We start from the raw sequence: 23,460 nt of genomic DNA, 5'->3' as shown, positions 1-23,460 counted from the left end.
TATTTTTATGAACAAGATAATAAAAATTTAATTGATTTGCAGATTATTGAAGAAATCTGTTTGATCAGATACCAGATTTTTTTACCATTCGGAAAATTCTTGGCTCGGTAAGACTCAGTAATACAATATATAAACATTGATGTTCCATGATAATATTCTGGGCTTTGAAAATCCATCTTCTGATAAGGAACAAATAACACAAATTTGCGGTGAGTGCCAGTATTTATTTTTACATTTTAAAGGTTTTTTTCTGAGTTAACTAATATTTGTATCTGGTTGGTTTATACCTCGAGTTATATGTAGTATATTTTATGATTCTGAAATAGTTTCATTTAATCCCATAACTTTTACGAGAACTATAGAAGGCATGTCAGCATGATTGATATATTGCAGATGAATGACTAAAGGAGTCATGACTTGACTGTTGGGTTTTTGGCTAAAATTGGATTTCTGTAGGCCATGTTTTTTGTCATGCTTTTGGGAAATATAAGAACGGATCATTTTTTATATATTTGTGACAAATAGTTTGTCACTAATATTCATTAACAAACATAGAAAGGAAAATGGCAATAAAACCAACCATTTGCTTATCTAGAACTGGTGCACCCTCCAAATCATTGGCTCTCTTTCAGGTATCAAATAGATAAAAGAACATCCTGTTGGGTATTTTCCCTTCAATTGTTCCTTTAGTCCGGAAGATTAAATACACTGGTGAGTATTTAGAAATTTGTTTTGCTTTATATGTACTAGCCCTGCATGTCACTGAAGGTACAATCATGATCCCAACTCTTCTGTATTTTGAAGTCATGCTGCCCATACCATCACATTCTCACTTTTATTTCAGCCATTAACTTTGACAGTGGAAACAGTATTATGGACTTGTCCTTTCTTACAAGCTTAGATCATATTGTCACCTGTTGTACAAATGTTTTAAATAATGGGGCAAAATCTGAACCAGTAATTCGTGTAAAACCACTGTACTAGAATATGTTCTTCAGCTTATTACTTATTTAAGACATTTATTAATGTGAGTCCCTATGATTACTTTCCCTCTTCTAAAACAGGATAAGGTCAAGTTTGGCTGTGAATCTCAGCACCCCCTAAAAGAAGATAGTAAAGGGGTGAGTGCATGTACATTTATTTCTTCCTATCTGCCCAGGTTTCAGAGGTTTGCTAATACTCCACAGATCCAAAAGGAAGGCCTTGGCTTTAGCCACTTACACATTTCTTGGGTGGGTAGAGGCAACAAGGGAGGGAGAGAAGAGTGGTCCGTTATCAGAATAGTCAATGTGTACCTAAGTAAATATTGGCAAGTCTGGCTTGTTCCATTCATAATGTGCTAATTTTTATTTATTTTATTCAGCTCTACAGGTTGACTAATCCTGTCTATACCAGCGTGACCATGTCTTTTCAGCACGCTAAAATAAGATGCAGAATTTGCACTATAATATACAAGAAAACTGGAGAGACCATTAACATCAAAAAATTACTGAAGTTGTAATCTCAATTTTTTTTAAAAAAATACCTAGAATAAAGTTTTACTGTGACAGTTGGCAAGTCTTCTAATTGCATGTGGGTGTTTGGTCTTCATTTCTGCGTCATTGAGCAGCTTGCTTGAATTCTGCTTCTGCAACATATTAAATTTGAGAATTTTGAGGGAATATTGGGTTGGCATTTTTCCCTTAGTTGTACAAAACCCTCTGTTACGCTGTAGCAGATTTTATTTTCATTGTCTCTAAATTGTAAATCATCTTCAGCCTTGGGAAGAGCAATGATTTCCTGGCTAAAACTGAAAAAAATATGTCTTCATATAAACATGCAGTTCAAATCCTGGAAAGTTGCAGGGATCTATTCAGCTAGCTCCTGATGGAATATTCTAGGTGGGGGATAGTGAGGAATTACAGGTGTTGCAGTCCGTCACTTCTGCAGGTTTGTACTTTGCTTCCTATTAAAACTTCTATTTTAGTAGAGATATGATTCCCAAGACATACGATGGCAATTTTAATTAAGCAGAAAATAGAAATGTGACAGACATGACTACAATCGTAACTGCCAAGTATTTAGAATTTTAAATATATGGTGAAAAGAAGAAAAGTGGTGAAGCTGATGAAAGGCAGAGTTAGTGAAAGAAGAACTACCTGGTAGAAACTTTGTGTAAAGATGGAAGAGGAAGAGGAACCTTAGTCTTTTGTGTGTGTGTGTGTGTGTGTGTCAGGAGCGACCTGAGAAACTGCAAGTCGCTTCTGGTGTGAGCGAATTGGCCGTCTGCAAGGGCATTACCCAGAGGATGCCTGGATGCTTGATGTTTTACCATCCTTGTGGGAGGCTTCTCTCATGTCCCCGCATGGGAAGCTGGAGCTGACAAAGGGAACTCAACCAGCTCTCCCCAGATTTGAACAGCAGTCCTGCCCGCACAAGGACTTAACCCACTGCGCCACCAGGGGCTAGAAGGAGTATTTACTGAAATACTTATTTTAGCCTGTTGTCTTCTTTACACTAAAATTGATGGGGCCTCCATACATAGATCCATCATTGTGCAGTGGCTTGAGTTGGTTTCTGCTCACTAGGGTTTGAATCTCTGCTTGGTCGTGGAAACCTATTAAGTGACTTTAGGGAAGCCACACTCCGATTCAGTAGAAGAAAAGCTACTGAAGAAATGACTTGAAGGCACACAGCAACCTCCTTGCAGTATTCTTTATGGAGTAGGATTCTGGTTGGCATGGAGTAGACTTCCACAGATGCAGTTTCATTCTCATCCTCTAAAGTTGCATATGGCAAATTTCTATGTTAAGTACCTGGTAAAAGCCCTCCGCTCCCGCCAAGGAACTTGCCTCTTTCTGTTCCTTTATTACAGGAATGAAGCACACATGGTCTTTAAGGTGTTATTAGACTACAGCTCTTGATGAGGGGCCAGTTTTTTCTGAATTCCTCATAAGGAAGCTGCTGTGAAGTAGGTAGAATGCACAGTTGGCATGCAGTAGAAGCCAAGCAACCATCCTGAAGGTTTTTAGAAAAGCAAATTTAAGGGCACAGGAGGAATTGGGCCCAATTATCTCAGAGGCATAACTTACCAATAATAGTAATTTTATTATTTCATATCAAAAGCACTGCATAAATTAGTATAAAACTGATAAAATAGAAGGTGTGCAGGCAGCTAAATATCTTTTGACCAAAAACGGGCAACAGCAATGGCATTGTCTGTTGCCTCCCAACAATTCCTCCTCTGTACATGAAGCAGGGCACAATAGACAAGCATACAAATGCAGAGTTTGTTCTGCTCCACAGTCACACAAGGTATGGGATTCTTTTAGGTAGTGCCATTTTACCAGGTTGTCTTTTGATCTGCCCACTCCGCTTCTGAGTCTATTCAGGGACTTCCAGGCAGCCCGGGGGGGGGGGGGGGGGGGGAGGATGCCAGCTAGCTTGTAGAGTTTACCAACAGGTGTAGGTTTAAGACACCCTGCGATTATTCTGCATGTTTCATTCAATGCTATGTTCACCTGCTTTGATGGGCAGACTTATGCCACAAAGGGCAGGCATACTCCGCAGTTGAGTAAGACAAGGCTAGGGCTGATGTTCTTATTAATTTTGGGTCTGCACCCCATGTGCTGTCACTAAGTTTTCGCAGGATGTCATTGCGTGCAGCTACTTTGTGCTTGGTGTTCAAGCAGTGTTTCCTATATACTAGTGTTCAATCTAAAGTGACACTGAGATATTTAGGTTCAAGTTCTTGCCAGTGTTCAAGTTCTTGACCTTCCCAGGTGACTTTCAATTTCCTGTTGGCTTCACGGTTGCATAGATGGAAAGCACATACTTGTGTTTTGGAGGGGTTAGGCTTCAGCTGGAGTAGCTGGAGAGAGCTTTCAAGGCATTAGTAAGTTGGATTTCAGCTGTTTCAAAGTCTTGCTTGTGTTGTTAGGCCAAGGTCATCAGCATATATAAAACTTTGTGAGTGGTGGTTGTGGCTGATGGTTTGTAAAGATATTAAACGAGGTTGGTGCAAGAAAGCTGCCTTGGAGTAAACCATTCTTTTGCCTCCATCTACTTTTCCTGCCCTAAAACGCCACATAGAAGCTAGTTTTCTAGGAGAGTGTAACGGGGCCACCAATTTGTAAAGAAGGCACCCGTTTGTAACTGTTTGTAAACGAGCCACCACTTTATAAGGACTTACTAAATTGATAACACAACAAATGGCTTGTAATATTGAATTGGTCTTACTTCAATGTGTAGCATGGCTTAACTTGAAAGTATTTGTAACAGAGACTTGGCTTTAGAAGAAACTACCAAGTTTATTGAAGTATAGAAGAAACTTGATGGTTTCAATGTTTCTTAACTCTTAGAGGCACATATCTTCAGTGGTTACATTTATAACAATTCATAAAACAACTCTTAAGAGAACTATTCCTTTTACTAAACAGGTTTTGAACTTATTTTCCTTCAAAATGTGTTTCTTTCCTTAACCGATTATTTCAGGTACAAGCTTATTCTTTCCTTGTGTTATTTCTTTTGCAGTAAAGATTCTTACTAGGGTTCTCTCACCCTTTCTACTCATACACTACCATCCTAAATAAGTCAACTTGACCTATCTAAACTTCACAGGTTAAAAGCCTAAACCCTCCTGATTCTCAACACCGTAGAATCAGCCTTTCGCTGTAGTTCTTAGACTACAGACTACCTTTCTGGTTCTCAACACACAACAGAACCAGCCTTCCCTATAGTTCGCTGACTACAGGCTAACTGTTTTAAAATGGCTGTCCTGCCAAGTGGCAGTTGGCTCCGCCCCTTTTTCCATGGCAACCCAGCTCAAAGTGAGGTAAGCTGGCTACCATCCCCCAGTTATGCTAGTTTAAATACTTGCCCTTTTAAACACCTATCTATAATTATACATAACTGTACATTAAAACTCCCACTTCACCACAGAGAGTCTGGATAGTTTTTTGTGAAATCATAGTCTCGGGTAATATGGTAGACTTTCTGTAGCATTTTCCTATGTTGCACCATGTCATAGGCTGCTGTAAGGTCGACAGAAATATAATGTTTTTCCTTTATTTTCAAGATGAGTACACACATTGAGAACAAGACTACATTGAAACATTGTGTATTTCAGTCCTAGATTTGTATTAAAATGCCAGCTGGGTATATAACAACTTTCCAGAAACAAATTGTAAAATATCTTTGTGGCAGAATCACATACATTATCCTGGAATGCCTGGAAGCAGAAGGGCCGGGAATAGAGATCTAGCAATGATTTCCTTGGTCCGTGTGTCTTTTCAACCGTTACCATGGCCAGTAGCTGTTGCTTTACCTCTCCTCTCACCACGCAAAAAATGACTCCTCTCCCACACACAAACTCTTTAATGGTGAAGTTCTTTCCCTGTCTTTTTTTTAAAGCTCTCCTGCTTTCCCCTTTCTTAGTTTTTTTTTTTAATTGGGCCATTACTTTCTCAGTATCTTTCCTTTGCATTTAGAAACCCTACTCGTTAACTTCAGATTTTCCTGTGGTGTCTTGCAAAGCTACTGTGGACATATTCCTGCTGGTGACTTAACAGCAGCATATGCATTTTGTTGGCTGTTACACAAAAAGGCATTTATGTAAACATCAGGATTGCTACTGGCCAGTAGGAATACACAGCACTGGGATTACTTACGCATTTCAAGACATTTTTGTAACCAAATATTCTAATGAAACTCTGTTAAGACCATACATGCTTTATTTCAAAAGTACAAAATCTAAAGATCAGCATTCCTTAGTGCATACTTTTGTATGCAGAACAGACTTGAAGGACCCAGTCAAGCTCAAACTTCAACATCTTGAAGTCTCATTCATTTCAATGAACTCTGCTTGTGTTTTAACACAGCCACAGAAGGTCTTAAGCCTTCAAAAATGCTTGGCTTTGATAAGATTGTACTTTAATGGTGTCACTTTATGTGTGTTTACACTACATTCAAGCTCTTACAATAAAGTAAAGAAGTTTTTAAAAATTGGTAAGAAACAGCACACATTTCATTTATGTTTAAAAAATAATGTATCTGAAAGCATACGATTAGTCTTGGTAGTAAGTAAGGTCACCAGTCTTAAATCATGCTTGATACACATTTGAGTAAAATAAACTATAGGAACAGAGTATAAATAATTTGGAAATATTTACAGTAGAAAAGAAACGAGTCTCTGCTGCCATTACAAAAGTAGGAACTAGTGTCTTACAGAAGAATTATCAATTGTGCATATATTTGTTGTAATGATAATGATTTAAAGTGTTTTCATATACTTAACTCTAAAGGAAAGAGCTATATAAAGTCACTTAAAAGCAGGACAAACTCTGCATCATAGGAAGCCCCACTGTAGAAAAAAGAAATGTAAAAATAATAGGTTGTTTGCCTCCTTGCTTTTCACACTTTAGTCCCTGGTTTCTTGGTCTTTGGAACAAGGAAGATACCACCATCTCTTGTTTGCTGTAATGAGTATTCGTTAAGTGAGTAAGGCTTTCCATTTTCATCTCGGAGCATGCCGAAGACTTCAAGGTATAGTGTGCTTAGCTGCTTTTTCAACAGGTGTAGGCTTTTATCATTCTCTGCTTTCTCCTTCAGAAGTTTCTCCCTCTCATCCTTAAGGTAACCTAAATCATACTCCAGCTCCGAAATGTTTTCTAATTTCCTTTTGCGGCAGTTTTGAGCAGCCACTTTGTTTTTGCCTCGCCTTCGTATATCACGGATAAGAGTAATCTGGGCCTCGGTGAATTGCTCCTTGGACATCATTTCATTGAAGTCATCCACAGGGAGGTTGATGATTTTTTCAACAGGGAAAGGGATCTGCAGAGCTTTTGCTCTAAGCTCATCTCTTGTGAGATGAGCTTCATCTTGGCTGTAGGATTTGTCCTTCATGAACGGAGCCTCAGAGTGACCAGGGTTGGCAGGCAATTCTCTTTTGACCTCACCTTTCAGCGGTGAACCTGCTGTGGGGCTACTTTTCTCTACAGGTGGAGAGAGTGGAACCAGAAATGGAAACATATGCATTTGAGTATTGCTCTGTTGCACACTTCCAGGGGCACTATCCATCTCTTCTATTTCGGTATCACTGCATCCAAAGCCTGTATCTCTACAGATAGAAGATGAATCAACAGAATGAGCTGGAGAAGTTGTACTGGGACTTCTGTTCAGTGAAATGCCAGAGTCAGAGTCAGTACACTCTTGTGGGTTTCCTGCAAGATCACAGTTAAAAGCTTTGCACTGAGCAAAACTGGACAAATCAATAGGTTCATTTAAAAAGCCAGTAAGAGCCTGGTCCACAAAACTGGGTGGTGGGCTGTTTATGCTGCTGTTCATCTTGACATCAATAAAATCAGGGTAGAAATCTTCACAAAATTCAGTGCTTGTGGATGATGTGTTATTTTGGCTAAGGTCTTCTGGAAGCAAAATGCCGGAATAGGATGCCTCCAAAGGCTTCAGAAACTCTGGACTGCAGGTGGAAACTTCATTCTCCATAGTGGGTACTGGGTTGTAGAAAGTAAAATCGATCGCAGCCTCAGGGACTGTGTTTGCTGTGCAGGTGTTTGGAGTTACTTCTGCAAGGTTGTCATTTTGAATATTAAGGCACTATAAAAGAAATGTTACAAAGATGTTCAGCATTACAACAGTGCAAACTTCATATTGTACACCTCAGCAATCGAACTGCCTAGACCATCTTCACTGTTACCTAGGTCTGATGATGTTTACTGACAAACGTTCAATTATTGTCCCTTTTATCATTATTGCTTCCTTATGCTCTAGTGCAGTGGTTCTCAACCTGTGAGTCCCCAGATGTTTTGGCCTCCAACTCCCAGAAATCCTAACCGCTGGTAAACTGACTGGGATTTCTGGGAGTTGTAGGCCAAAACACCTGGGGGCCCACAAGTTGAGAACCACTGTTCTAGTGGGTTATAAAACCTAACCAGAGAAAAGAAGGAGCAGGAGAAAGAAGCACTCCTTCACTTCTGAAAATTTCTATGAAGAGGGTGGGACTAACTGGATAGAAAGAAAGAAAGGCATTTTAATAACTTGATAGGAAGGAAGAAAAAGGCATTTGTGTAACTGGCAGCCTTTTCCTTTTTAAAAGCCATGTAGATGTTACAAAGCATGTCTGCCACCACACAATTCAGTTGAATACAGACATTTTGAAAGTTGACAACACTGGATGAAATCCATGTCTGTTTTAATACAATGTAATGCCAGTGCTACCTAGGCCTTTGTAACATTGTTTCAGACAATATCTACAAATACTACAAAACCGTTGGAGGCAACCCAAACGTCTTCAAGGAAGCACGTAGTCTAGGAATGTGCCTTCACTCAGGCTAAAATATTTTTTGCCTTTGGGAAAAGACCCAAGGCATCTTATAACCCAGATTACAATGAGGTATGCCTGAAACCTATTAGGAAGAAGTTTTAAAAATCATTAAATAAGCTATCTTATTAAAAACACTAATTTAAAACAGCTTAAAACACATTTATAGCATAGTAAAAAGCTGTAAGTACAGCACAGCCATTAAAAGACCGTTCTGCCACAATCAGTTAACAGCCCAAAGCCTGTCCAAATAAAAAGGTTTAGACGGAAAGCGTACAGAGCTGAAATGCTCATTGCTACCAGAGACCTGTGATATGACTGTTCATGTGCCACAGATACTAAGGCAGTGCCCACTCACTTATGCTTCAAAAGTTTAAACCCTTATTTTTTTTAATGCATAGGCGTGGAGAGTCATCACCAAACGTCACAGCAGTATCTATGAAACCATTGTCACTCTTAATATGCAATCAGTAGTAGTAGGGGGTTATTTTTTCCATTTATAAGAAAAGCTCAGTACAATTAAAAGATTTCTCTCACAATCTATGAAAATTACAGCACAACTACACCTTGGCAGAAACACCATCCAAGTCATCAATTTTGCGTTTTCTTTATTGGGTGAGAGACATTTAACCCTCCTCATGTTGTTTAGTACCAATGTCCTATCAATCCTAGCAGCATAGCTGATAGCATCCACGATGGGGGGTGCAGTTCATTGGGAGGATTGCATGTTCCCCCTATTTCCACTCTTTTTGGTACTATATGCCTTCTTAATGCAGCCTACAGCACCTAACATTCCTTGGCTCTTTCCCTTCCAAACCCTGGCCCTGTTTAGCTTCCAAACTTAAACAGGATCTGGTGCCTTCAGGGTATTTCAGATACAATGATAATGCTAAGCATTAAAACTGAAGTCAAGACAGAGGTCCTCCTGGTCAGCTGTGAGGCCGATAGGGGTATAGGGTGGCAACCTGTGCTCAGCAGGATTACACTCCCGCTGAGGACACAGGACCGCAGTCTGGGGGTCCTTCTGGATTCAGCGTTGACGCTTGAAGCTCAGATGTCGGTGGTGGCTGGGAGGGCCTTTGCACAACTAAAGCTTGTGCGCCAGCTACAACCGTACCTCGAAAAGCTTGACTTGGCCACGGTGCTCCATGCCTTAAGTCACATCTAGAGTGGACTACTGCAATGCACTCTATGTGGGGATGCCTTTGAAGAAGGCTCGGAAACCGCAGCTAGAGCAAATGTTGGCAGCCAAATTACTAACTGGGGCTAGTTATAGGGAGCACACCATACCCCTATTAAATCAGCTCCACTGGCTGCCAATCAGTTTCTGGGCCGAATTCAAAGTGCACGTTACTACCTACAAAGCCCTATATGGTTCAGGTCCAACCTATCTTGGAGACTGCATCTCCTTCTATGAACCACCACGAGCCTTAAGATCTGCCAGGGAGGCCCACCTCTCGATCCCACCTTTGTTTCAATTACGGTTAGTGGGAACGAGAGAGAGGGCCTTCTTAGTGGTGGCTCCCCAGCTTTGGAATGCCCTCCCTAGAGATTAGAGTAGCCCCCACTTCACTCTTGCACTTTACTGTATTCAGCCACCATTTTCGCAGCCTGCTGGGTTTTATAGTATCTTTTAAATGAACAGGGGTTTAATCACTGCTTTAGTGTAAAACTGGGTTAATTTTATCTTTTTAATTTTGTTGTATATTGTTGCACTATTGAGCGTTTTCTGTGAGCCACCCTAAGTCCCTCTGGGGAGATGGTGGCAGGATACAAATTCAGCATTATCATTGTTCTTATTCTTATTAACCGTATAACCAAGTGCTGATTACAAATATTACCTGGAGCTCTGGAATAGACAACAATTCTTCCCACACTTGTTCCATGTCCTGTGTACTCTCACCATGAGTCACTGCAAACTCTGAAATGGCGGGCTGAAGGACAGATGAATCAAGGGGCTGCATATGATTGGAGTCAACAAACACTTGGTTTCTCTCAATGTCAGATGGTGCCACTTGTTGAAATTCAACTGGAGGAACCTGGAATATTATGAAACAGATCTCATCAGTTACCCTTGAAATCTCTTGGCGCTTATAACATTGACAGACAATCCTCCAAAGAATATTCAAATACAGTCGAATGAATTATTGGCACAGTATTAAGACTGCGACCATTAACAAAGAAAGGGGAACATCGGGATTTTTAACAGTTCTAGGGGACTATTTGACAAACAGGATTGTAACATAGCTAATATATACCTTTGGGTCCTCTACAAACAAGAACGTTTCTGCCAATACTTGCATGCAGTCATCAAATACGTCACTAAACAGATTGTCTGCATCTTGCTTGGAAATGTGTACATTCTGTATTAGATAAATAAACAGGAAATATTAATATACAAATCTGCTAAACATTGATTCAGTTCAGATAACAACTGCTTTTGTGTCTACTGAAGGAGAACGACTACACAGGAAGTTACATGTAAATCAGCATGAAGAAAAGAGAAGGTACTTTTACCTGGGAATAATTGTTGGATATGGCAGTATTTCCTGATTCAAGGGCTTGAGTAGGCTGGATAGGAACAAATTCACCTGTTTCCTCATCCAGCTGCAATTGAGCAAGGAAGGCTTTCTCTTGCTCTTTCTGAAGCTGTTCTTGTCTCTCTCTTTCCAGCTTCTTCTGTTTCTCAAGCTCAGAGGCTTTCTTTCTTTGGCTAAAATCAAAAACTTCACGCCGTGCTCCAAGATCAATATCTTGCCTCCAAAGAATGTCAATCAGATTCATATCCTGTGTTTGAGAGACAAAAACAGGAGTATTATGGATGCTCAAGCATTTCATATCTAAGCTGATTTACATGGAATCAAATAACAAGATGCTTATGTTTATTTGCTGGCCTGAAATATTTTATGGTCTGATGTTATTGTCAAAATGGCCTTCTGGGTGTTCTTTGTAGCATGCTAGTTTAAATTATTTTAACTGATTAGAAAATGTGACTTTGAGCAGCTAATGATTAAGGACGTCATATTATGTTAATAAGACTGAACATTTGCTTGGAACTCATGTGGCAATCCTATAAATACTTAACTGACATCAGAAACATTTACTTGTCAATAATATAGACAAGGGAAAGGGGTATCGGTATATAATAATAATAATAATAATTATTATTATTATTATTATTATTGCTTGGGAAGTGTTCCACTTGTGATTTTGTGATATGAAATCCAGCATATAGATCTCGTTTGCTGTGACATACTGTGCTTTTGTGTCAGTAAAATAATAATAATAATAATAATAATAATAATAATAATACTTTATAACCCATCCTCTCCCCCAAAGGGACTTGGGGAGCATTGTATACAAGGAAGCATTATAAGTGCAAAGGAGCATGTCCTATTGATATCCATAAGAACACATTTCCAAACTTTTCAAATCTTAATTAATGCAAGATGAGAACCACATTTACTATAACTTGGCATTCACAGACATATCTACATTTCTGCATCTTCACTAAATCCACACGAAGAGAATGAGTGAGAAAATAGTTCATTTATGGTATGTGAAAACTCAAAGTTAACCAATGCAACCAATAGCCAAGGATCAGAAGTGAGAAAAGGAAGAATTTAATTCACACAATGCATAATTATGTAATTTACTGCTATAGAGATGAAGGGTTGGATCTAGGATTTGTTTTTGCTGATGCAGAGATCTGTATACAAAAGGCTTCTGAACCAACAGAGCATTTCTCTTGACAAAAATGGAGAGAGGGGCATCTTTATTGATTTTCTGTGAAATCCTGATTCCCCAAACTGCTATGAAGTGCCCCCCCAACCTTCTACAGAAGTGCTCACGGAAGCACTGGGGGCTGAAGGACCAAGTGAGTATGAAGGAAGGCAAAGATTATACATACATGTACACTTGATAAAAGCATATAGCGTGCATCTACACTCAGCAAAAGCGCCCACTGATGAGAAGACTGGATAGATCCAATTTATGTTCAGAAATACTGACCTAGTGTGCATCTACACTATAGAATTAATGCAGTTCGACACCACTTTAACGGCCATGGCTCAATGTTATGAAATCCTGGCAGTTGTAGTTTGGTGAGACACTAGCACTCTTTGGCAAGGAAGCCTAAAGGCCACGTAGAACTATAACTCTCAAGGCAGTTCAAATTGAGTTAAACTATTTATTCCATAGTAAATGCAGTCCTAGGTGGTTTTGGAAACATATTTTGAACATGGAAAATTTACATTCTGCTGAATGTAAATCCTCAAAAGTAGTATTTCTATGTTCTGATCAATGACAACATTCATAAATAACTTATTGATTCCATCTGAACATGAGGAAGAACTTCCTGACTGTGAGAGCCGTTCAGCAGTGGAACTCTCTGCCCCGGAGTGTGGTGGAGGCTCCTTCTTTGGAAGCTTTTAAGCAGAGGCTGGATGGCCATTTGTCAGGGGTGATTTGAATGCAATATTCCTGCTTCTTGGCAGGGGGTTGGACTGGATGGCCCATGAGGTCTCTTCCAACTCTTTGATTCTATGATTTTCAGAGGATCAAAATGTTAGAGAAGGCTTGTCCTGTTCTTTTGATAACTTTTCAGAAAAGTTTGGATGGCCGCTGTAGAAATAAACAATGCTAGGCCAATGAACCTTGGACTTAATCTGAAGGGACAATCATAATCAGTGGCAATCCCTCGTGGCTAAATATGATCGCCTTCCAAGTGTAGGGTCTTGGCAGTGGGTCCATAGGTGACTACAGAGACCTATTCTTGAGCCACAGGTTCTTTCGCAGTGAGGACATTGACTTCTAGATGGAAGGTGGCCTTGACTAGGGTTGGCTTGATACGCTTTCCTCTTGACACGTTTCTCCTTTTCACCTTCCATAGATATCTCTGTTTACCAATTTTTTGGCAGCATACTTATTTCTAATTCAAGTACCTTTGGAAATCTCTTAAACAAAGATGTCAAATTTTCATTACAATAGGCAACGGTGAAGACGTTGAACGAATTATTACGGCTGCCCACAATAAGGGTTTGGTCCCTCCAGATTGGCATGGTAAAATGAACTAATTAAGTCTGGCAGTAATTGAAGATGGTGCAATATGGCAGGGCTTCATTAAAGGCCAGTAGTTTACCAGCTGCTCAGCCGCTTCAGCCGATTTAAAATGGCTTCTTCATGTCTGAGCATTTGCAATATGTTCTGGATAAAACTGCAGGATCTGGATTTTAGATTCCATGTCTCTATCATTCATTTCCAGGGTGCCATTATAACTGATGCTGCCGCTACTTTTACACAACACAGCTTCGTGAATTCAGTCCTTCCCTTGCTCCTCAACACACTAGGCCTTTCAAAGGAATTTCAATTTCAAATCACAAATAGAGAAATGAACCAAAAAATGCAAAACGGAATATGAAATACCATTCCAGTAGTAACACGGCTTAAAATTCATGCAAACTGTGGCAAAAAAAATTGCAAGCCCAAATTAGTTATTGTCCAAAATCGTAGGGAAAATATAAGCTCAGTCTCTATACAAAAAGAGATGGCAGCAACTTCCTTTTAAACACTTAAACTTCTCAAATACATCTTTTTCACTGGTAAAGATACATATAATTTTGTAGTCTTACATATATACTATTTCATTAACTTTTAATATATTTTTTCTTTCTAAAAACCCTTTAATGTAAAATCCTATATTATTTCCCCAAATATATTTTCACTATAAATGTTAAAGGCTCCATAAATGTTAGTGTCAACTACAAATCCATATTCCTGTTAAAACGAGTCTCAGCATGTCTATAACTAATAGTATAAAATGGTGTGTACGTATCTTACTTTTACCAGGGGGCTTTGACATCAATCCCTGATCAAGAAATGTATAATGACCTTTCACATGACTTGTCGCTCCACAAGAAGTGTTTTGTTCTCTTTTCGTTTTGCGATTGCCTACATTAGAATTGAGGAAATAGCTGTTTGGGCAACTCCAAGAAAGGGGAATGCCCAAGGAAAAAGCTTATGGGCTCTGAACACCTATAAAAATCTGTATTTAGGCCAAGAGAGGTTTTCAATTAGCACATGTTTCTGTAATGCACAAACAGGCTCTAAGGTAGACGTTCAGTAATGTCAAGACCTATATGTGAAAGCATGCTTTATTCTTAGAAGAAAGTCTTACACTGAACAATAACATGATTATTAAGTACTACAGCTTTATTCTCAGTAGGTTGGATTAATTATTCTTGATTTTTATATTTCTCTCCCATAATCCTTCAATGAGCTGTGACTAGTGCCTATGAGCCTTTCCTCAATTTCCACTTTATGTGAGATAGGGTGCGTCTACACTGTAGAATGAATACAGTTGAGCACCACTTCAGTTGCCATGGCTCAACACTATGGAATCATGGCTGTTGTAGTTTGATGAGACAACAACACTCTGGCAGAAAAGGTTAAAGACCTTGGAAAACTGTGGTTCTCAACCTGTGGGTCCCCAGGTGTTTGGTCTACAACTCCCAGAAATCCCAGCCACCTTACCAGCTGTTAGGATTCCTAGGAGTTGAAGGTCAAAACATCTGGGGACACACAGGTTGAGAACCACTGTTGTAAAACTACGGCGTCGATGTTTTCATAGCTTTGATCAGTTAAAGAGATGTCAAACCGCATTAATTCTACATGGCTTCAGGCCTAAACTTATTCAATTAACTTCATCATTAAGCTGAGTTTTAAAACTGAACCTCACTAGGAAGTACTTATTGTTATTTTCTATCAAGTCAAGTTCAACTTGTGGCAACTCTATGAAAGAGAAACCTCCAACACCCCAGGCATCAACTTCCCTGCTCAGATCTTGCAAACTGTGGCTTCCCTGATTGAATTAATCAATATATATTGCACTCTCCCCCTTTTTGTACTGTTTTCTAATCATTTTAATGTTGGAAATCAGGTGTGCTCAAAATAGATGGGGTAAAAAGCAAACATGGATAGTGATGTGTCAGGAAAATAGGTCCTTTTCTTGTACAGGCCTTGAATTTGAAGAATTTGATTGACCCTAATCCTGTAATATTGTCCCCTGGTGGCACAGTGGGTTAAAACGCTGAGCTACTGAACTTGCTGACCAAAAGGTTGGTGGTTCAAATCCGGGGAGCAAGGTGAGCTTCCGCTGTTAGGCCCAGCTTCTGCCAACCTAGCAGTTTGAAAGTATGCAAATGTGAGTAGATCAATGGGTATTGATTCTGCGTGAAGGTAACGGCGCTCCATGCAGTCATGCTGGCCACATGACCTTGGAGGTGTCTACGGGCAACGCTGACTCTTTGGTTTAGAAATGGAGTTGAGCACCAACCACCAGAGTCAGATATGACTGGACTTAATGTCAGGGGAAACCTTCACCTTTACTAATCCTGAAATCTATTCTCAGTCACTAGAGTCCTAGAATCTGTGAAACAGCCAAGGGTTGGATCCAGACTATCTGTTGGGAGTGCTTTGATTGTGCATTCCTACATGGCAGAATGTGATTGGACCAGATGGCCCTTGGCTTCTGTTCCAACTCTAGGATTCTATTATTCTTCCATAAATATAAGTGCTTTTTCCCTCTTTGAAGATGACGAGGTTGGCTCTACATGGCCATATAATGCACTTCAGTGCAATTCAAACTGCATTATATGGGTCTACACTGGCCATATGATGCAGTTCAAATTGAATTATATAGCAATGTAGTTCCAGTTTGAGGATCCAGGAGGTTCTTTCCAATGAAGACAACCCCATGATATTTTACAAAGCAACAAATGCCACTCCCTCTCTACGAAGATTATGACCAATATTACTTGGCTAGCAGAAAAAAACCCACAAGTGTATTTCCCTATTCACTGGAAGTACATAAACAAACAAACACACCCAAAATTAAGTAACTAACCACTTTCATGCCACTCCGAATCTCCTGCCCAAGGCATTCAGCACGAGCTGCTTTAATAGTAGAGCAATGGGGATGGAGTCATTTTGGCCCATTTTTCCTCCTGCCCCATACCTCCCATATTTTTCCTAAGGCATCTCTTAAACTTGGGAACAGCATGGAGGACACAAGGGCTACACAAGCAAGGAGGAATCAATCAGTGTTTCTTCCTCCAGTGTGAGCGTTGCATGAGTAAACTTTGCTCTGTGTAAACCTGGATCAAAACCACAGCAAATTCCCCATCGTATACAAAAAGTGCCTTTCCCTCGGCACTGAACCATCGCAACCTGTCCCTACACGCTCAGCAATGAAAAGACGAGGGCTTCCCGGGCAAAATGCTTTGGATTTCTCAGCAGGCTTGTGTATGAAGACCTCTCTTTTTGAGAAATTAAATGCTGACTGGCATTTGGTGTTTTTACTCATTTACTGATATGCTTTTCCAGAGTCTGTTCCAAGCCACATTGCGAGCTTTGTCTGGACTTATAAAAGGCAGTTTTAATAAGATAAACATAAATGTTAAACAATTCACATTAAGCCGCCATCTGGACCCCAACGGAAAATTTCATGTTTTAGATTTACATATCAGCATTTGCCATCTGGGTAGTCAGTTATACATTTTATGTGAAACTCTCGGCGTGCATTGTAAAGTTTGACTATTAACTCTTATGGCTCTTTCAGCAAACATATTTGCATCAGGATAAACAAAGGAGCAAGGCAACGACCTCATATTTAGAATTTTATACTAGGTGTATAACAAAAGCTTTCTGTGGTCCAAACGTTATAAATCCCTGCCAGGAGGCTTTAAAAAATAAATTAATTATAGGGTAGAAGATCTTTACAGGAAAGTGCGTAATGAAATTTGGGGACGGAAGGAGAACAGACCCACTTACGTGGACCGCCATCAACCTTCGCTCGCACGCTTATTTAAAAAATAAAAAGTAATTCAGATTGTGACCCCAAGTAAACTGGCCCAGATAGTGAAAAAATCACATCAAATGTAAAATTGTAATAAAAATGACGTTTGTTCTGTTTTGCCTGATTCCTGAAGAAAGGCATTGTCAGCATTCAGCTGTGCGGAAAACTCTCAGAATACTTGTTTTAAAAGTAAATGAAAAACAGATGAAGCTGTTTACTTTAAGAAAAAAGAAGTCAACGGTGTGTTGTCAGACTTGTTTATAATTTCATTTTAAAGGTGGCTGCCATTTATAGATGTTAGATCTTCTATGGAGAAGAAGCCCCCGGTGGCACAATGGGTTAAACTCTTGTGCTGGTAAGATTGCTGATGACAGGTCAGCGGTTCAAATCCGAGGAGAGCATGGATGAGCTCCCTCTGTCAGCTCCAGCTCCCCATGCGGGGACATGAGAGAAGCCTCCCACAAGAATGGTAAAACATTAAACATCCAGGCATTCCCTGGGCAACATCCTTGCAAACAGCCAGTTCTCTCACACCAAAAGTGACTTGCAGTTTCTCAAGTCACTCCTGACATGAAAAAAAAAATCTCTGAGGCTGATGGCTTCATTTCTTCAGTTTTCTTACTACTTCAGTGCCATGTGTCTCTGCCCTGGATCAACCAGCCCTGGATCTACCAGGATCCAGATATAAATGACCAAGCAAAAGATTTTTGGAAACTAGGGGTGCATCTACAGCGTAGAATTAATGCAGTTTGACACCACTAAGTCCCATGACTCAATGCTATGGGAGTTGTAGTGTAGTAATGCACCAGCCCTTATGCATATACTCACATCATTTTCCCCAAAATGTATAGTTACAATGAACTATGGTGATTATTGGAAAGATACAGTAGCACATTTACATTGAAGAAGGTGAGAATAATGATTTAATCAGAGTTGGACAGTCTTATCTTAAATTACAGTTTTATGTCAATATTCAAAAACATTTAACCTACAGATGCTTCAATTAATGCAATTTTATTGGTATATATTTTTATTTTGAAATTTACCAGTAGCTGCTGCATTTCCAACCCTCAGCATATACTCGCGTCAATATGTTTTCCCAGTATTTTGTGGTAATATTAGGTGCCTCGGCTTATATGCAGGTTGGCTTATACTGGAGTATATACGGTACATACAATGCATGCCTGTGCCTGGTACCATTGGTTAGAAGTACTGTAGACTTCTTTCTTGTACTTTAGGAATCCGTGTGATCTGCTTTCCTCACACGCCACCTTTTTAATAATTCTCAGTGGATTTCAGCCTCTTCAATTAAACACTCCATTTTGCTCCATCTACTGAGAAATGGGCATTTTCGATTTTATAGCCAAAGCTAAGGCCCTCTCAAGCCTAGAAGTTGGAAGTGTGGCAATAATTACTGCATTTTTATTATTTTAAAAAATTATTAGTAGTATTAACGGGGGAATTGTTAAGAGAGTGCAAGTTCTACAAGCTGGTTTATTTTATTATTTTTCTTTTTAAAAACACCTTTTAAACTCCCAAGTCTTTTTCAAGCCATAAAGGAAAACATTTCCAACTGAACTACTGCTGTTCTAGAAATCATTTCATTTTCCTATGTGCAATTACACCACTATTGAAAAGATCACTTCGCATGTGGCGTCTTTCATACCTGCGCATGAAAGAAGCATCTGCATATTGTATGGAAGATTATAACAGCTATTGTGCCGTGATTGGAAATCTTTCTTACAGAAACAAAAAGCACATTTCTATTCTTTCTGAACTATAAACCAAAGCTGCTGTCATTTGTGGAAACCAGACATTTTATTTTGTTAAAAATATAAATTGGAAGGAAGTGAAAAATCATAATCTTGTACGGTAAAAGTAAAGGTTTTCCCCTGACATTAAGCCCAGTCGTGTCCGACACTGGGGGTTGGTGCTCATCTCCATTTGTAAGCTGAAGAGCCAGCATTGTCCGTAGATGTCTCCAAGGTCATGTGGCTGGCACGACTTCATGGAGCGCTGTTACCTTCCCGCTGGAGCACTACCTATTGATCTATTCACATTTGCATGCTTTTGAACTGCTAGATTGGCAGAAGATGGGGCTAACAGTGGGAGCTCATCCCCGGATTCGAACCACCGACCTTTCCATCAGCAAGTTCAGTACCTCAGTGATTTAACCCACTGTGCCATCAGGGTTTTCTAAATTTTGTAAATATACACCAAATGTTGAAAAAATCTCTAATATTTTTATCCATGTGGTTCAAATGATGGACTATAATGTTGGCACCTCATGCACATTACATGCGTTCCCACATTGAAGTCTTGTTCCAAAGTGAACCAGGAAAAGTTGAGATGGGGGCAACTGGGATCTAGAAACAATTTTGAAGTACAGTTGGCCCTCTATATTGGCTGGTGTGACTTTTGCAAGTTTGAGTATTCATAGATTTGATTTTTTTTAAAAAAAAAATCTAGGTTCTCCAATGCGATTCTATGGCTTCCAGTAGACACTGACCATACAGTCATGCTGAAAGACCCAAAGATTCCTCAAAAAGTGTTCTCTAAGATTTAAAAAATAGCATTTTTAAATTCACAGGTTTTCACTTTCATGGGGGTCCTGAATCCCTAACCCCAGCAAATGTGAGGGGCTGATTATAGGCACATTCCCTTGAAAGTAGACACAATCAGTCCTCCATTTCCATGGACTCAACCATCTATTTCTTGAAAATATTCCCCTCCCCACAAAAATCCAAAAAGCAAACCTTGATTTTGCCATTTTACATAAGAGATAACATTTTACTATGCCATTGTATGAAATGGAGCTGGGTCACAGATTTTGGTATCCACTGGTGTTCTGGAACCAAACCCCAACAGTTCACTATAAATCTTATCTATCACAATGCCCTGTTGACAGGTGAAAATGGATGTGAAGTAGGATGGTATTCATGTGATCTAAATATGTAGGAACCCCACTCTCAATTGCTAAGCCTGGCCAGGTTCATCTTCACCATCAGTTCAACCAGGCTTAACAGTGCTTTGTCTATTAAGCCAATACAGATAGGATAATGATAGGGTGCAGTTCATAAATATTCAAATGTATCTTATTGAAAGCACACTGCTCTTGCAATCTTCATGTGCAAACCCTAAGATTACAACAACAAAAAATGCAAGGAAGCTGCTACTGGAGGATGTCATCCTTTCACAGACATGAAATGGTCGGACCTGGGCTGGTAGTCAGGCTAAATTCTTGACAACTGAGTTGTTACATATTGAGTATCCCTTATTCAAAATGTTGGGGACCAGAAATGTTCTGGATTTTTGTTTGACTAGATTTTCTGAATACCTGTATTTGCAGTTACATACATCATGAGATATCTTGGAGGTGGGATTCCAGTCAAACACAAATTTCATTTACATCTCAAATGCACACAGAATGAAGATAATTATATAAAGTAAAGGTTTTCCCTTGACATTATGTCTGGTCAAGTCCAATTCTGGTGGTGGTGCTCACCCCCATTTCTAAGCTGGAGAGCTGGAGTTGTCCATAGACACCTCCAAGGTCAGCATGACTGCATGGAGTGTTGTTACCTTCCTGCCGAAGTGGTACCTACTGATTTACTCACATTTGCATGTTTTCTGTTAGAGTTCATTTCTGAAGTAACAAGTAGTAAGTGATGTAAAGATTAATGCAGCAGGGAATAAGCCAAACCACCTGGCCAACATTGTGTAGTTACAGCCAGGGTGGGGCAGCTGCAGGGGGAATAAAGGAACCAAAGTACAACTCCTTACTGTGGTTTGTTGGAGGTAGATTATTGGAGAGGTGCGTTTAGAGGAGTTTCCTGGAAAGAGTTTGGAGTTACACAAGCCTTGTGTCTCAAAGAGAACATTTGGACTCTGTATGTGTATATGTTCTTTTACATAAACTCTACAAAAAACAGATGACTGAGTTTGTTCCTTGGCAAAAGGCAAAAAGCTTCCGCGTCGGTGTCTGCATTCATCTTCATCGGGACATTTTCGAACTGCTAGATTGGAAGAAGCTGGGGCTAACAGCAGGAGCTCACCCTGCTCCCTGGATTTGAACCACTGACCTCTTGGTCAGTGAGTTCAGCTGCTCAGTGGTTTAACCCGCTGCATCACCAGGACTCCAGATAATTATATACACACAATAATTTTCGCATGAAACAAATGTTGTGTACAATGAACCAGCAGAAAGCAACGGTGTCACTATCTCAGCCATCCATGTAGCTAATTTCGGTTTTTGGAGTATTTTAGAATTCCAGATAAAGGATGTATATGATTGGATTATGTTACTGTTATTATGCAACTTGTATTATGCGACTATCATTCCTTTTCCTCTTAAGAATGACTCTTGGAAGCTGGGCACTGCTACATATGAAGAGCTATACAACCCATCCATCACCCCCAGGTTCTCTATCCCATATGCAGACCTAGTGTTCATCCATGTGGGAAGGAAGGAACGGTAAAATAGATAATTTAAATATCAAGCTAAGAAGGAAAATGGGATTCAAGAAAGAACATTAGCAAAGTAGATTTGCATCTCACTAAAATACATTTTGATCTTGCAATTTAATAGTCAAAATATAATTTTACAAGGGCTTACTTGGCTTCAGCTATTACATTTGATGTCATAATGCTCAATAGGCCTCATCACAAATTATTTCTGTATATTTTCTGTACAAAGTTATGTATCAGCAGCACCACATATGGATTACCCAACAGTCCTGGGTGTTTCAATTAAAAGAAAAACATAGTTGCATGCTCCAAGAATTTTACCACAAGTCTATTCTCTGAATTCAGGAAGGGAAAAATATTACAACTCAGTAGCAAGGATAGTGTTCATCGATTTGGAACTGTTGCATAAAAGAGTTTTTTAAAGTAGCAAATTTTTAAAGAACCAGTTTTTAGCTGATTTGCAGTAAGTGAACAGCTGTTAAGCAATACAAAATGGGAAGTCTGGAAAACAAAACTTTTTGTCATAGGACAGTCACTTTTTGCAGTGGGTTTTTTTTTTCAGGCCACTCAATGTTTATGTAACTAAAGTACAAGCAACAAATTCCCCCTTTAGACTTATACAAAGTGATGTGATATAACTCAAAAAAAGTTTTATGAAAATACTTGAGACTAGTCAGGGGCAGCAATGCAAAGTGCCATGTGCTGCAGTGGTTTGTAAGAATGATTTTCATTACCAATAATTATTTATTACTGCTATACGAGATCAACTAATCATATCCTTCCACTTTTATTTTTTCAAAGGAATTCTAAAGACACTAAAAGAAAAAAAATATACATAAAAAGAAAAAAAGAAAGCAGTGGAAAAAGAGAAAATAAACCAAGAAACAAAACCAAGAAAATGTACCATTACTTCCTACTTTTCTTTACGATGGGTATAAGTCTTAACATATAAAACTTTACTTCTCCAACTAAAAAATTATTCTAAGGCCCGTCGCAAACTAGGTTCCTGCTGGAGAAAACCTTGCTAGCAAGTCCCTGACATCATGAGCCTGCGCCTCTCTCCCCGCCCCTTTCTCCACCCCTTTCTCTTTGCGAACGTGGTTTTTCCTTTGCTAGGGCAGCATTGCCCGCATTTTCTCTCAGTTGAATTCTGCCAACTGAGAGAAAATGCGGGCAATGCTGCCCTAGCAAAGGAAAAACCACGCTCGCATGGAGAAAGGGGCAGAGAAAGGGGCGGGGAGAGAGGCGGAGTCTCGTGACGTCAGGGACATGCTAGCAAGGTTTTCTCTCGCAGGAACAGAGTTTGCGACGGCTCATACACGTCTTCTACTAAACTCAATGATCCATGCACACAGTTGCCATATTTTTGGTCATCCATGTTTTAATTGAGTATAAGCCTTCAAAATAGTGTATATATAACCATGTATCTGATTCCTCCCCCCCCCCCCCCCCCCGGTTTTATCATATGTCTAACCACGTAAGGTATCTATCCCAGAATATTGATCATATTTTCAATATATGTTGGAGGCAATTTTATCCATTCTAGCTATTTTTTCTGGGGTTGCTCATGTATCATTGTACACAAATGTTCTTAATACCTTAATATAAAAAACTTCAGCACCTTGAAAACATATTTTCCTGTTGTTTCATCAGTATAGTAAAGGTAAAGGCCCTGACATTTAGTTGCGTCCGACTCTGGGGGGGGGGGTGCTCATCTCCATTCCTAAGCGTTGTCCATAGACGCCTCCAAGGTCATGTGGCCAGCATGACTGCATGGAGCGCTGTTACCTTCCCCATAGAAGCAGTACATATTGATCGATTC

At 39.6% G+C, this 23,460-nt stretch overlaps 1 protein-coding gene and 1 long non-coding RNA gene across 3 annotated transcripts in view; one reads left to right on the top strand and one right to left on the bottom strand.

Annotated features, from left to right (window-relative positions):
* The first annotated feature begins 215 nt into the window (after positions 1 to 215).
* On the top strand, positions 216 to 1,566 carry LOC132777243 (uncharacterized). Its single transcript, XR_009631654.2, has 3 exons — positions 216 to 711; positions 1,065 to 1,121; positions 1,364 to 1,566. It is a non-coding gene; the product is annotated as an uncharacterized lncRNA (long non-coding RNA).
* A 4,127-nt stretch (positions 1,567 to 5,693) lies between these two features.
* The window catches only part of NFE2L2 (NFE2 like bZIP transcription factor 2), a 40,526-nt gene continuing 22,759 nt past the window's right edge, over positions 5,694 to 23,460 (bottom strand). The window contains exons 2-5 of one of the 2 annotated variants that reach the window (XM_060779609.2): positions 10,835 to 11,104; positions 10,576 to 10,680; positions 10,159 to 10,356; positions 5,694 to 7,593 (exon numbers count right to left, since the gene is read on the bottom strand). In XM_060779609.2, coding sequence (XP_060635592.2) covers positions 6,391 to 7,593; positions 10,159 to 10,356; positions 10,576 to 10,680; positions 10,835 to 11,104 — 1,776 coding nt within the window. In that variant the 3' untranslated portion in view covers positions 5,694 to 6,390. The remainder of the gene's footprint in view (positions 7,594 to 10,158; positions 10,357 to 10,575; positions 10,681 to 10,834; positions 11,105 to 23,460) is intronic. The other variant, XM_067471338.1, reaches the window with a different exon arrangement.

The sequence above is a fragment of the Anolis sagrei genome, chromosome 1 (genome assembly GCF_037176765.1).
Source record: "Anolis sagrei isolate rAnoSag1 chromosome 1, rAnoSag1.mat, whole genome shotgun sequence".
NCBI classification, from domain to species: domain Eukaryota; kingdom Metazoa; phylum Chordata; class Lepidosauria; order Squamata; family Dactyloidae; genus Anolis; species Anolis sagrei.
Note: the sequence above shows the minus strand (reverse complement) of the source record. Positions and strands in the feature narration are given on the sequence as shown.